This window comes from Equus caballus, chromosome 19, assembly GCF_041296265.1.
Source record: "Equus caballus isolate H_3958 breed thoroughbred chromosome 19, TB-T2T, whole genome shotgun sequence".
Taxonomy (NCBI): domain Eukaryota; kingdom Metazoa; phylum Chordata; class Mammalia; order Perissodactyla; family Equidae; genus Equus; species Equus caballus.
In genome coordinates, this window is record NC_091702.1 from 21781090 (window position 1) to 21796866 (window position 15777).

A 15777-nucleotide genomic window follows, 5' to 3' on the forward strand; every position below is an offset into this window, starting at 1 on the left:
TATGTTTTCAGCTTTTCAGGCAAGAAAAAGAACAATTAACATATTCAAAGCTGACCTGGGTTATTTGAAAAGCAAAATCATAAGGAAGAAATACCTTGTAAATAACATTTAAAACACCATTATGCTCATCAAAGAGATCTTGTGCCCAGAACAAAAGGCTTCTGGGAAATGTGTGAACCCCAGGGAGATAATACATCAGATAATTCTGAAGTCATGACAATGTCCATCCGTAAGTCAAATAATGGCCAAGTGAGTCACTATGGGCGGTGGCTTTGGGGCAGGTCAGTCGTAAGCTCAGCCATTTAGTAGCTCTATGACCTTTGGTAAATTAACTGACTTTTCTAAGTCTCATGTGTTCATTTGTAAATGATACACACCTACCTCACAGGAAATAGGCAGGTAATTTGACAATGTTAAGAGGCTTAAAGCTCATTCATGCAATTTCATTGTAAACTGAACTAGCAAGTTATTCTAAGGAAACTGAGATGTACAAAGACTTATGTGTAAGGATGTTTATCGAAGCACTATTTACAAGAACTGAAAAATTGGAAATAACGGAAAGCTTCATGGAATCGGTTAAATACATTGTGATACAGCCCCACAATAAAATGCTAAGCAGTCATTAAAAATATACAGTTAGAAATTTGAATACTGACTGAATATTTGAAGAAATTTAAAATCATATACTAACTTTTTAGGCATGACAGTATTGTGGTTATGTATTTTTTAAGAGTGTTTATCTTTTAGAGATTCATACTGAAATATTTACAAATGAAATGATATAATGCTTCAAAATAATATAGGGGAGGAAATGGATGAGGGTGTAGATAAAACAAGACTGGTCACGAGTGGGTAAATTTTTTTTTTTTTTTTAAGATTGGCACCTGAGCTAACAACTGTTGCCAATCTTTTTTTTTTTTTTTTGCTGCTTTTTCTCCCCAAATCCCCCCAGTACATAGTTGTATATATTTTGGTTGTGGCTCCTTCTAGTTGTGGCATGTGGGATGCCGGCTCAGCGTGGCCTGATGAGTAGTGCCATGTCAGCACCCAGGATCCAAATCAGCAACACCCTGGGCCTCCGAAGTGGAACTCTCGAATTTAACCACTTGGCCATGGGGCAGCCCCTCGACTGGATAATTTTTAAGTTGGGGGCTCATTATACTACTCTGTCTACTTTTTTAAATAACAGTTTTACTTAGATTTAATTCACATTCCATAAAATTCACCCTTTTGAAGTAGACAAGTGATTTTTAGTATACTCATAGAGTTGAGTGACAATCACCACTATCTAATTTTAGGACATCAGCAGTCACTTACCGCTCCCCCTCTCCTCCAGCTCCAGCAGCTACTAATCTACTTTCTGTCCCTATGGATTTGCCTATTCTCGACATTTCACATAAATGGAATCATATAACACGTGACCTTTTGCATCTGGCTTCTTTCACTTAGCATAATATTTATTCATGTTATAGTGTGTATCAGCACTTCCTTTTACTGCCGAATAATATTTCATTGTACGAATATACTACATTTTGTTTATTCATTCATCAGTTGATGGACATTTGCATTGTGTCCACTTTTTGGCTATCATGAATAAAGCTACTATGAACATCTGTGCGCACATTTTTGTGTGGATATGTTTTCACTTCTCTTGGGTATATACCTAGGACTGGAACTGCTGGGTCATATGGTGACTCTATGTTTAACATTTTGAGGAACTGCCAACCTGTCTTCCAAAGTGGCTGCACCATTTTATATTCCCATGAGCAATGGACAAGCATTCCAATATTCTTTCTACTTTTACATAAGTTTAAAATTCCCCATGATAAAGAGTTTTAAAACTTATGCCATAGAAAAATATTAATAGCATACAAAAAGGCTGATTATTAAGTTTGAAAAACAAGTTCCAGATAAGAGATACAATATAATCTCAATTTTTTTAAAGCTATCTATTTAGCTATGCATAGAAAAAAACGACTAAGCCATATACCAAAATATATACATGGTTATCCTTGGGAATTCTTTTTGCCTCTTCCCCATCTTCCAAATTTTCTGCAATGATCATGCATTGATTTTATAACCAGAAGAAAGGGCTTTATTTTTAACTAAATTTTTAACAATTCCGCAGTCTTTATTCCCTTTCCCGATCTACATTTTCCGGGCCCTGTAGCCCCAGAGGTCCTCCTGGTGGGGATTCCTCAAATATATGATGCCTTCATGAAGCTTGCTGTCTAGTAGTGAGTATAATCCAAGACAGAAAGTTCTGAGTGTTCTAAAAGAGGTGTGAGATCAGTTCTGAGAACGTTTACAAATGGGAGGGATAATTTCTATCTGAGAGAAATCAGGTACAATTTTGCAGAAAAGGTAGCATTTGAATCCTTACTGTTAGGATAGTAGGTACAGAAAAGGAGAATAAGGTAGGGCATGCCCTCAGAGCATGGCGAGAAGGAAGTTGTTCCCTGTGGGAGCAGTGAAGGAGTGGTTCCTAAAACTGCAGCACGGTGGGAGACCCAGCAGAATCAGAGCTGGTCTTGATGCTATGCTGGGGAGTTCAGCCTTTGGTCTATAGGCTGTGAGGAGTCAAGAAGGTGGAGAATAAGGAACACCCAGAATGCAACTGTGTTTTAGGAAGACTAACATGGCTGCAGTGAACAAGGGAAACTAGTTGGGAGAGGCCGGCGGTGGAGCTGTAGGAGGCAAGTCTTGTCATGGGTGCTGCCAAGGGAAGAGCAACCAGAGCAGCTGAAGGGAGGGATGGAGACAAGGGGACTCAGGCAATTGATATTAAGGAAGGAGTTTTAAGATTGGGGTGAAATAAAATGTGTTGTGAGAATTTCAAGGCACCTCCTGGAGATCACTGGAGACCGCCCAGGCATCTAAAAAGCAGAGAGGCATCTTTCTCTAGAGGGAAATAAGCTTCCAACCAGAATGGAAGAAATTACAAGCGGGTTTCATCCAACATTTTCTATTTAAGTCCTCCCTCTCTTTCCACTAGGAATCTTATATTTATATGTGCAGAACAACATTTCATTCAAAAAATATCACCCAGATTTTCTTGGAATTCTCAGCACTGCTGGTGCAGGCCCTATTCTAGAGAGCTACTTCCCCCACAGAAATGGAAGGACCAGTCTGACAGGAAAGCATCTTTCAGACACAAGTTATCCCAAATTCTATCAGGAACACAGACTCAGAGAGAGACTGCTTGTGCTCAGCGGGCACAGCAGCCATGACTGCGTCACGGTAGCTGAGAGCCGGGTGGACATGAGAACTGGAATCAATGAAAGAAGGAACGGTGTCAAAACACGAAGGGCACAAAAGATTAATTCCAGGGCAGAGGCACAGAAAGAAGAAAGGGCCAACCAGCAAGGCTCAAAGTTACAAGATTTCTAAGAGTCTTACACATAAGGGGGAAAAATTTGATGTTTCCATGAAGGAAAATTGTTGGGTATTCTTTCATCCACAAAATACTGCATGACCTAAGTAGATAATTATGCAAACAGCAAACCATCACTTATATTAGCTTTTGCACTAAATTACAACAGTTAATAACGAATACTGAAAATGATTATGCGTATTTCTCTGATGTTCTGATATCTACCACTACAACCTATTTTATTATTAAGCAATGTCATTGCAGACAAAGCACCTGTTTAATGAATCTCTAAAAACCAACAAATGTATCTGATTTAAAAACTGCTATGTGGGGCCGGCCCGGTGGCGCAGCAGTAAAGTTCGCACCTTCTGCTTCTCAGCAGCCCAGGGTTCGTAGGTTTGGATCCCGGGTACGGACATCGCACCACTTGGCAAGCCATGCTACGGTAGGCGTCTCACATATAAAGTAGAGGAAGATGGGCACGGATGTTAGCTCAGGGCCAGTCTTCCTCAGTAAAAAAAGAGGAGGACTGGCAGTAGTTAGCTCAGGGCTAATCTTCCTCACAAAAAACAAAACAAAACTGCTATGTTATTTCCATTTTAAGATACTGTTATCAATTAATGCAACTTTACTAAACTGTCACTTCAGACCAAATTTAATTAAGTGCTCTGGGGTAATGAATTAACAATGTTTCAAGATTTCTTTAAGCCCCACGAGACCTCTGACCAGAAGGTTTTAAAAACTGGACCAGCAGTGTCTCATTTCAGGTGCCCACTCCCTCCCCCTGTCCCCCGCACACCACACACACAAACTCTGAAAAGGCACCGGCATAATAAACATGTTTTTATTTGAATAATGGTTAATCCATAAAGAGGTGAAAAAGTTAAAGAAAAAGAAGGTTTTAATGAAGAATGCTGATAATTGATGCTGGTTTAGAAATATGTTAATCCCCAAAAAGCTTCCAGACTGGGCTCACCTCATATGTAATGAATGCTGATACTGGGGCAAGGTCAACCTAAGCCAACAGAGAAACGTATAAGGCCATATTTGCACAAAAGGGAAAAGGTACTCAGAGAGGAAGGGGGTGGGGGAGGGTGAAAGGGGTAAAGGGGCACACATGTATGGTGATGGATAAAAACTAGATTACTGGTGGTGAACACGATGCAGTCTATACAGAAACTGAAATATAATAATGTACACCTGAAATTTACACAATGTTATAAGCCAATATGACCTCAATAAAATAATTTTTTTAAAAAAAAGAAAAACTACTATTAAAAAGATGTAGGACCTTCTGATATCTTTTTCTCAGGATCACTTTTGATTAGGTACAATCATTGGGATCAAATGTTGGTGGAATCAAGTTTCCCATAAAATTCTATTTAATTATGAAATAGCATATTCTTCTAGTGCTTTATGGTTTTCAAAGCATTGCTAGAAATGCTTTATTTGATTATTGAAATCAGCTTGTGAGGAAGGCAAGCACTTGTGATCACTACCATTTTTAAGTTAATTATGGCTGAATGACTTACCCAAAGTCACAAAACTCATAAGACATGGACATAAAATCTGGTGCTCAGTACACTCCACCCTCCCGCTCACTCATTCATGCATCTATTCATTTATTCAACTAACTGGGACGAGGGACTCAAAGACGACCAAGACCTAGCCTCTGGCCTGAAGGAACCCACAGTTTAGTGAGCAGGCAGAAAGAAAACCCCATACCATTTATAACACAAGTGTAGCAGAAAGGATGTGTGCAAGTCTTCCAGATGAGGAGAATTCTTAAATCTAGGTTTTGATGGAGAAAGAAATAGCTAGGTCCAGAAGGGAGCGAGGAGTAGGGGGAAAGACAAGCAGAGGTCATCTAATTCTGTTCAAACAGAAAAGTGAGTGCGAGTCCTGGCAGAAACTTAGGGTATGAAGTCAGCAGTGGCGAATCTTGGCCTTGACTGTCTTACTCTGTGGGCCAAGCTGAGGACAGCCAAGGCGCTCAGATTCAGATATATGCTAATCTCCAAAAAGCTTTCTGGGCTGATTTCACCTCGTATGGAATAAAGTTACTGGTGGCAAATTTCATTTCTTTTAATACTGTGATGTCTTGAAAGGAAGAATGACTCAAGCCCTGGGTTTGAATGAGTAGATTGTTTTCTGTAGCCTATGCATGTGTGTATACACACATTTCATACACCCACATGGATAGTTTATATCCACAGTACTATATATAAAATAAGTATCCACATAGATTATACAAAACATACATAGAACTCTATAAACCTCACATGCAGAGACATCTGAGTAATGTGTATGTCTAGACTGACCCCGTGGGACATGTTCAGAGGGAGATGGGTTACGGAGAGAGGTTACCATGCAGGACAACCATCTGTCCTAGATTATTCAGTCATTTGCCTGCAGAGGAGGAATTGAAGGGGACGGAACAAGATTAATTTCAAAGGAATCTTACAGCTCCTTGGTTTCATGTACCACGAGCTTAGTGCACGAAGCAGTTTCTCCATTCTCGAGAAATAAAATTCCATGACCCTGTTGAAATTATTCCTCTCTGCCACTGTTTTTGCTCAGGCAGAAAATGTATCATTGATTTCTGAATCAACCACAGGCAATGTGACTTAGAGAAAAGAGCACTGAATGAGGAGTCAGGAAACCTAGATTCTCTCCCCAAACCACCCTTCTTACTCCCCCCACTCCCAAGAAGGTGGAGGTTTAACTGTGTGACCTTGGGCAATAGGCTCCGCCTCTCTGGGCTTCAGTTTCCCAGGGATTAAATGCAAGGAGTGACTAAGTGTTCTACAATTCTCTTCCCCTTCTAAATCTATGAACTCATCCCCCTCCCTCAAGACTTGGTTTATCTCCGGAGCTCTAAAAATCGGGACTAAGGAAACTGGATTCGGATCATCCTTTTTCTAACCAAAAAAGATCCTGTTTTATCTTACTTTTAAAAGCTGCCCAAATCTTGCATAATTTAAATGATCAGTGCCGTCACTGGTTGCTCTCGTTTAAATTATGCATTGTTGCTATTTGGAGAAAATTTAGACTAGGTCCAGTCTGGGATCACTGGCCGAGAACAATAAGCCCCCAAAGTGAGAAGGATGAAGGCCTTTCCAGCCAGGATCTGCTTTTCATGCACTGAGCGCAGGGTTGACAAAAAGAGCCTTGATTGTGTACATTAAAGAGCCACCGAAACAGCGAGGCACTGGTAGGGGTGCATCACATTCTCCCAGAGGCCGCTGACCTTGGCTGCATTTCAGGGGTCAGGCATCCTCAGCAGGCAGGCTTCACTGAGAATTTAGGAACAAATGAGACCTTTCATCTAGATGAGCCCACCTCTCCTAACGTGGGAAGACAGACAGACATGATCTGCCCCCTGATCTGTGGAGATTACCTACATGGCCTTTGGACCCACTCCCTCCAGGCCTGCACACCTCACCCACCACAAGACAGGTGGCAGACCCCAGCCCGCCAGGACGCAACTGTCTCCACATTGGCATTGAAGTCTTTCAGCCAGCAGTTCCCCAGCTCCTGAGCCAGCTGTAGCCCTCCCTCTTCCCACACCTCCTGCAGGGAGAAATACAGAGGCAGAGCACTAAGCCCAGGCCACAAAGGGCAACGCCAGTGAATCCCACAAAGATGTCTTTTCAAAACACAGATCTCAGGAGCACAGTCGTCCTATGAGTGGACAGCACTCCAGGCTGGCTGGTGAGCCCTCATGGAGGCTCACAAGCCTGTAGGCTCTGTGCTCGGCATCTCAGAAAACCTTCCCAGGAAAAAAGCCCATGAGAGACCCCTCCAGCCCAGCCCAACTGAAAATCACATTAGAGCGCTTTCCATCAGAGTGGTGTGGAGATTCCAACTCAGGGAAATCACAAGGCTTGCCCATTGTTCAGACTCCATCCCCTGCCTTTGCCACTTTCCCCTACCCTGAAGTCGGGGCCATCCATCCACCTGATTAACCGGCTGGCAGCAACTCCCAGCACAGAAAGTAGGGCAAATGAACACAACAGTCTGTAAGGCAGGAAGCCACAGACTTGGCCCAAGCACCCACCCTGTTACCAACCCCCACCCCCAGCTGCCCAGGGGTCAGTGGGTTCTGAATGTGGCATTTTGGGGCCAGGGAAATAGACACTTACTGTACAAACACATGAATGGGCTTTCGCCGCCCAACTATCAAAAAAGCCAATTTCAAATGGCATCTCTGTTCCTTCTCAACGCCTTGACTGCCTTGCAGAAAACTCACCTCTTGGAAAGAAGGATTAAGGAGAGAGGGAGGGGGAGTATAAAAGAGGGGGGAAGGGAGAGACGATTGAGGAGACTAAAGAAAAAGTACCACTTTGACCGTAAAGGTAGGTCTTTAAAATAACCGTAGAGAAGGAGGCAATGTCAGGAGAAGTACTGAAGATTCAGGCACACGGCGCCGAGATTTAGCATCAGTCTAACAATGTATTCCTCAGGAGGGCGTGTGAACTTCCGAGCTTCACCCATCCTGCCCGTCTCCGCGCTGAGAGCCACCACCGACTCGGTCTCCGACTCTCCATGCCTCAAGGAGATGCAGTGGCTTCTTTAAAATTCAAATTTATTTTTGGTTCAAGAGAGGAAGAAGCTGTCCTTAAATTGGTGTCCGATCCTTCTCAGACCCCTGCTGCCACCCCCTCCCCTCCCCCCTTCCCGGCAGGCAGCATCTAATTCAAATGGCAAGAAAGCTCTACCCCTTCCTTCCCCGAAGGAGTGTGTTGGGAATGGGGTTGGGGGTGGGGTGGCGTCGAGGCTGCACTGGGATTCCTGGTACTCTGATCTCAAAACAACAGCAAAATGGATTCTGTATCAGTGATGCCTCAGTCGATACAATGAAACGACGTCGGAGTCAATTCACGTGAAGGTAAATGCAAACCGGTGAGGCCGGGGCGGGGGAGGGAAGTGCTCTCTACAAAGGACTGGCCGCAGACGCGGGGAAAATACACACACACACACACACACACTCCCGGGAGTTCCGGTCTGATTGGGGAAAGGCAGAGAACACATCCCTTTCACCTGCTTAAGTTCAGCCATAAAACTGAAATGTCACAGCCACAAAGTCAGAAAGCACAGGCATGGCTGAGTTAAAACCATAAATAAAGGTGAGTGGCAGACCGGCATTTAAGAGAGCGCTGAGGGGGAGTCGGGGCGCAGAAGGCAGAAAAGGGGGAAGGGGAGGCAGTTGCCATCTATGAGGCGAGCACAGCAATAGCTGCCCCCTTGGAGCGGCAGGTTCGCCTTCGCGGGGACAGCCAGGCTCACAATACCATCTTGCAGGTAGCTGGAAAACCTGAGGAGCCAGTACCTTTATTCACGCTGTTCTTCTTTTTGCAGAAAGGGACAGAGGGGTCTCGCGCCTTGGCACAAGACGACTGCCCGCGGCTTGTGTATACACATACACACACACACACACACACACACACAGATTGAGCCTTTCATTTTAATGCTCTTCATCGGTCTAAGATGAAACTGGCATAAGCTCCACGCGCTCTCGGGGGAGCCTCGGCTACAACCAAAGGGGGACACGTACCGCACAGCCCCTGCCGTGGGGGCTCAGCCAAGCGCACCTCGGCAGCCCCGGAATCAAAACCAGAAACCATGTTCCCTCCCTATCGCATTCCCCCGCCTCTGCCCACCAGCCCCAGCCCCCGTCCACGCACCGAGCCCATTCAGTCTGACCCAAACCACTGGAAAGAAATCAGAAAACATGTTCTGCTCACCCTCAGAGCCGAGAGATCGATTTCATCCAGGCTGCGAGCCGGGGAGTCGCTCGCCATGTCTACTTCTTTGCCGGAGAAATGGACCAAAACCACCCCGAAGCTTCTCCCTTGGAAATTCCACCTTGGTCTATTTCACTCGCGTCCTCATGCGGGTGTCGCGCCAGAGGCCCCGGGCCCAGCCTCCCCCGCCCACCCCCGCCCGGCAGCGCCGGATCCCGATCCTCCGCGCGTCGGTCGGCGGGGTCCGGGAGCCCAACCTGCGCGGATCTCCAAGCCCGGAGCCGCGGTGCGTGTGGGCTGCGCGCCCTGATCGGCTAAGGGCGCTCGGGCTGCGTGGGTGTATTTAAATGGGACATGCTGCTTTGCTTGTGCGTGGATGGCGGCTGCATTGGCTGTTATAATGAGACACATCAACTCCTCCACTCAGCTGGGGGGGTGGGGGTGGAGAACCACACAGAACTGTCTATCACCGCTTCCTGGGAGGAGTAAAGGGGGGGGGGAGGCGGAGGAGGCGTGGTTTCTGCCTGGGGAGAGGCCGCGCTTCCTGACCCGGTCCCTCTGCACCACCGTGGGTGGGGGAGGGGCGTGCACCCTTTCCGCCCGGGCTTTTGCTGGCTAATCCGGCTGGATCTGAAGAGCTGTGCCTGAACCCTGCCGTGCTTATCATAGGGACAAGGGGGCTTTATTTTTGTGTGTCCAATTCATGCGCTGCAGCAAAATGGCCCTTCAATCGCATCTGGGGGTTTCTCCACAGGGTGCAAATGCTCTAGCGCTGAAAAAAATCCAGAGAAAAGAAAGAGCGACGCCCTCCCGCCCCCATTAATTATTTGTGGGGCTGGAGTAACGCGGGCTGGTGCAACCGGTGCATATAAGGACTTGTGTGCTGGGAAGGGGATCCGCCTCCAGCCACGGAACGAATGGGGGAGAAGCGCACTGGCACAGCGCGCCCAGCCCCGCGCTTTAGCAATTTGCAGCGGCCGCTGGGTCGGGTCCGCCAGCTGCCCCCGGGATTCCGGATGGCGGGTCTTGGGGGACGGTCACTCGCCGCTTCGGAGCCGGGAAGGTTTGCCAGAAGCGGGAGAGCTGGGAGATCGGAGCTCCCTTTTGGCATCGCCACACCCAGGACCTGCCGGTGCCGCAATTCCCCACGGAAACGACCGAATAGAAACGAGAAGCTTGTTCTCTGGGTGCAATGCTTCAGGTAACTCCAAAGGCGACACTGGGTATGGCAACACCTCATAGACCTGCCGCCTCAGGACCCTGCGTTTCGCTTTCAGGCAGCGTTTCCGCGGCTGACCTACCCAGACTGATGGAGAAAGTTTGGCTGGGGGAAAAAGATGTAACATACAAGATGTACGGCGTGAGAGCGATTTTGCTCCACCCGCTTTCTCATTTAAAGGCTGAACGTCTACAGTGGTAAACACGACATTCTGTAATCAAGAGTGTGAAGTCATTTCCCCAAACTCCCGGCACAGCCCGCCTCTCCAGCCCTGGTGACCACGCGAAATATGCGGGAAGAAACGCTCAAATTGAACTCTTCCCCAAATACAGCAGTAGCTTTGAAAGCATTATCTGCACCTCTGTTAAGATGAGCATACTTCTGGCCAAGGGCATTGAGGAATTTTAATCGTGTAGTGTGAATATCAGCTTCAGAATAAGGCTTTTGAATGAATGAATGGAAGCCACTGCAGCAAGTTCATCACAACTGCAGACATTAGGAGACTTTCACCCAGCATTCGGTATACGCTGTGCTGTTTCTATTATTGTATCTATTTATGTGCATTGTGGATCATGAAACTTGAAATTGTTCCAACATCTTAACGGCCACAACAGTTGTTTAGGCGTTTTTGCCGTTAAAACGTCAAACGTTTAAACGTGTTATATTCAAAACGCTCGATTTCATCTCTCATGTTTTTACTAAAATCATCCAGCTCGAGGTAGTAAGGAACATGCAGTAAGACACCAAGTAATGTCGAAATGACGTTACAAACTATCATTTCCTGTCATCGTCCTTGTTTTACCCTTCTCTGTCCCTTTTTTACCCTCAATCTAGATGACAAATTAATGTATTGTCTCAATGTTGAAAGAAAATAATTTAAGATCAAATATTGAGATCTATGAACAGAACTATTTTTAAAACTCCAAACATAAGAAAAATGAGATAAAGATTTTTTTCTCCATTTTATACTCCAGATTTTATTTGAAACATCACAAAAGGATCGTTTATTTTGGCGCTAGTGAGTGGTTCAGGCCTTGACGATACCGTTGACAGTGGCACTAAATTCAACCCTTAGATTTAGAATTAGATTAGAAAGCTCTGTGTTCAGTACTGTAATGGGTACTAAGTGGTAGAGGGCTTCCTAGGACCCGGAGAGGATGACGAGAGAGGCAGTGGAGGCAGGGATGAGGCTACAGGAAATACCATAAAAGGAGAGATTACAACAGCCGAGGCACCTCCAGCTGGTAAGGCAAGGAGGACACTCCAGCAGTTTGTGCGGGAGGTGAAGTGACTGGCGACTGGACTGGGAAGGAAAGCAGAGGTCAGCTCAGGTGGACCTTAGATGCCCCATTAAGGAACTTCAACTCCATCCTTTAGGTCGAGTGTGCATCAAATTTCAGCCATTTCAGTACAAACTCCTAATTTTTTGCCATGTCTGTGTACTTCCTGGACTGTTATTATTTACTTAATATTTTTCTTTAAATCAGTACTATATTCTTACATTTAATTTAAAAGGAAACATAAATTGCTACTGTAAATGGAAAGCTAGCAACACTTGCTAAAAAAAAAATAGAAGGAAACCATTAAAATAAACATGAAGGAAAATAAAGCAATCTTATTAAATTCTAGCTAGCTATCATTGCTTGCCCCAGGCTTCTATCCTGGGGCCCACTCTTAGTTTATTAAGAGAGATTAGGAAATGCCAGAAAAGGCATTCAAAACTTAACCTAAGTGAGATTTTCTTCTTGGTGTCATGTGAAGGATTGAAAGAATTGATGTCATTTGTGTGCAGCTTGAAAGTCTGCAGAACATGATCTGTTGTATGTGTCTGTGTAAATATGTAGTTAAGTGTAAAAAGCATGGACACAGGCAGGAAGGGTACGGTTGAGCTTCAGGGTAGTGAGAAGGAAGGAAGAGGAATGGAATGGGAAGTCCCAGAGGAGGCCCCAACAATGATATCTAATTTATTAAAAAAAAAAAAATAGATCTCAAGCTAGAATTGCTAAATGTTTGGAATTGTTAAATCTGAGTTGTTACTAGTGGGAATTCATTATATTGTTCTCTGTATCTGTTTGTATATTTGAAATATTTTTATATTTTAAAAATATTTATAAAAAAGAGAAAGAATCCCAAAAGGGGTTCTGTTCTCCATATTAAGTTCAATGTTATTTAATGTCAAATCCATGTTCCAACTAAAATAAACACTGTGGAAATCTGTAACACTGCTTGTGGAGCTTCTAAAAGCGTACTCCTTACATCTTCTGTCACCACAAATCCCTAGATGTAGCAGAAAGTATATTTTTAAAAATTCATTAGAGTTCTAGAAGACAAAAAAGGCAGCATCAGTGGTCCAGCAATTCAGAGGACTTCCTAGGTTATATAAAGCAGGCAGGATTGAATTGCTAGTAGAACCACAAATCAAAACTGTATGGAGCGGGACCAGGGTGAAAGTTGGGGCAGCTTCCAGCTCAGAAGCAATGGCTACAACGAGCAGGCACTTTCATCACGGCAAGTAACTAAAGAGTGGCACTAATTCACTCCTTCACCTATTCAACATGTACATAGATCATGTGCTCTGTGCAAGACACAGTACTAGGCCCTGGAGCTTTGCCTTTACAGAGGCCAATAATAAACTTGTGAGTAAATAATCGATAACAAAGGTTATTTTAGATGGTAATAAGTGATATGAAGAAAATTAAGCAGGCTAATGAGAATGGGCAGGTGGATGTGTGCACCCCTAGCCCTGATACGCACTTTCTGTGAATGTGGGTGCCTGGGCCAAGGAGACAGGGTCACCCCAAGGAGCTGCTCACCAATTGCCAAGAGAAATGGGAACACGCGTGCACGCGCGCACACGCACACATACACACACTCACACACACACACACACACCCCCTGTCCTGTCCTGTCTCCCTTCCCCCTCAGCAGAGAAGCACTCTGCATTTGAATCAGCCCCACAGATAGGCAAATGAGACTTCCAAATGCTAAGATGCGTGGACAACCCAGAATCGCCAATCATTCCTAGGAATCTTACTATGAAAGAGAGGCACCAATGTCAATTAACAAATGATTGAACACCCAAAGTTCTTTTTAACAGAGCAAAAAGAAGTTTTATAGTATATATTTTTTATCCTCAGAGGGAAAATACAAGATCTTACATTCACAAAACAACAAGGTTATTATGAAAACAAACCAGTTAGAGGACTAATTAAGAATATATTTACTGAAATTTTAAAAATGAATAGATTGAACAATAATAATACTTTGCTACAAGTACTCTTCTCAGCATTCATATATTAACATTTAATCTTTATAATCTTATAAAGTAGGCAATATCATTAGCATATTCATTTTACAGAGAAGTAAACTGAAGAATAGAAAGGTTAATTAACTTACTCAAGGCAACACAGTAATAAATGGTTGAGTCAGGATTGGAACTCAGGCTTTTCCTTACCATACTGTACTGATTCAGGCTGAACTGAAGGGTGAATTAATAGACTAGAAGATTGGGCCCAGTTTTCTCCCAGATTGCAGGAAAAAAGTTAAAGCAATGAGCAAAATTCTAAACAACATAGGGAATAAATTTAGAAGTTCTAACATTCATCTAGAATGGATGGAAGGAAATCCTTAAAGAATTGATATAAAATGTTTCAGCATCTTCCGGCTAAAATCTCCCATTTAGTGCGTAAGTAAAAAGTACTACACTCAAACACATCATGATGGAACTTCAGAGCATTAAGGATAAAAAGACAATTCTAACCAGGTCACTATTCCTCATCAGCAACAATGGATGCTGGTAGATAATGGAACAAAGTATTCTAAGGGAATTGTTTCCAACTTAGAATTATCTACCCAAATAAAGTAACACAAGAAAGAATACAAAATAATGACATACTTTCAGACGCATAAGGATTCAAATGGTTGATCATCTCTTAAATTATCATTGGAAAATGTATTCTACCAAAGAATCCACAAAGAAAATGTGTGACGCGAAAGACCATGGTGAGCAGAGGTAGCAGACTGTTAGCACTCACACTCGTTCTCTTTCTCCCTTACTAGCAAAACTCTGATTGTGAGAATTTATCCTTCATGTGTTTAAAGAACATGGGCTCTCCCCAGCCCCGGAGGGAGGGGGACTGTTAAATGGTCTAAAGTCCTCATAGCAATTCTATTCTCTCCTAATGATTGGTTTAAACATAGGCATATCACGCAACACTGACTAAGGAGAAGTCTGGTGGGGGGTTATAAGAATGGTTTTCCTCTTTGAAAACTGAAAAGAGAAGAGAAGGAGAGAGAAGAGAAGAGGGCCAGGGAAAGCTTCCTGCCTGTGATAGCCATCCTCCAAGGTGGCTCCCTTGAGCCTCACCTCCCGTTACCTACCCTCCTTGTAGAGCCCTCCACATAGAATACAGGGGACATCTGGAGTTGGGTAAGAAGAGACAAGTCAGCTTTTACCTTGATCTCTTGGTTCACCTGCTCTAAGGCAGGGTTTCTCAACCTCAGCTCTACTGACATTTTGGGTCTGATAATTCATGTTGTGGGGGCTTGTCCTGTGCAGTATAGGATGTTTAGCAGCATCCCTGGTCCCTATCCACGGGATGCCAATAACGTCTTCCCAGCTGTGACAACCAAAAATGTCTCCAGACATTGCCAAATGTCCCCTGGAGAGCACAATCACCCCTAGTCGAGAACCACTGCTGTAGGGGAAGCCAGCCACCGCGTCCTGCCGATAGTCATGCAGCTTGCCAGCCATGTGAGTGAGCCTCCTTGAATCGTCCAGTCCAGTCAAGCCTTCAGATGACTGTGATCCCAAGTGGCTCTGACTGCAAGCTCACAAGAGATCCTGAGCTAGAACCACCCAACCAACTTGCTCCCAAATCCCGACGCACAGACACCATGAAAAATAGTAGATTTTATTATTGTTTTTAGACATTTGATTTGTTGTGCAGCAACAGATAACTAACACACTGTCTCCAGATGGGGTTGTCTGTGGATGTGATAGCTGGAACCATGGCAGCCATCTTCCTACTAGGTCAGGATGAGCTTGAGAAAGAAAGCAGAAGATGAAAATCGTTTAGATCCTTAATGACATCAATGAGCCACTAAATTAATCCAGGAACAACCAATCTCTGAACTTCTTTTTATGTGACCTTAAGTTTTCTCATTTTGTTTAAGCCACTTTTAGTTGAGTTTTCTGTTATTTGTGGCCAAATACTTCCTGTTATAGAAAACAAAAATGAAAACTTTGAATTAAGTTTTTATTATTGCTGATTCATAAAGTAAAAAGAAATAATGATCATGTCAAACTGAAATGATCTTATTATGAGGGCAAAGGGAAAGGAGAGAGAGAAAAGCATACTAAGATTTTTGTCTTATTTGAAGATGTGTATAGATACTATCTCTAAACACATACAGAAAATTGTAAGTCAATAATGCCT

The 15777-nt window shown here is 44.0% G+C and overlaps 1 protein-coding gene and 1 long non-coding RNA gene across 31 annotated transcripts in view; one reads left to right on the forward strand and one right to left on the reverse strand.

Annotated features, from left to right (window-relative positions):
* The window catches only part of TNIK (TRAF2 and NCK interacting kinase), a 383452-nt gene extending 373564 nt beyond the window's left edge, over positions 1–9888 (reverse strand). For 28 of the 30 annotated variants that reach the window (XM_070242624.1, XM_070242618.1, XM_070242622.1 and 25 more), the window contains exon 1: positions 9121–9642. In XM_070242624.1, coding sequence (XP_070098725.1) covers positions 9121–9177 — 57 coding nt within the window. In that variant the 5' untranslated portion in view covers positions 9178–9642. Of the gene's footprint in view, positions 1–9120 lie in introns of all 30 variants that reach the window. The other 2 variants (XM_070242619.1, XM_070242611.1) reach the window with 1 other exon arrangement.
* Positions 9288–12559, forward strand: LOC138918962 (uncharacterized). Its single transcript, XR_011428754.1, has 2 exons — positions 9288–9406; positions 9875–12559. It is a non-coding gene; the product is annotated as an uncharacterized lncRNA (long non-coding RNA).
* The last annotated feature ends 3218 nt before the right edge of the window (positions 12560–15777 follow it).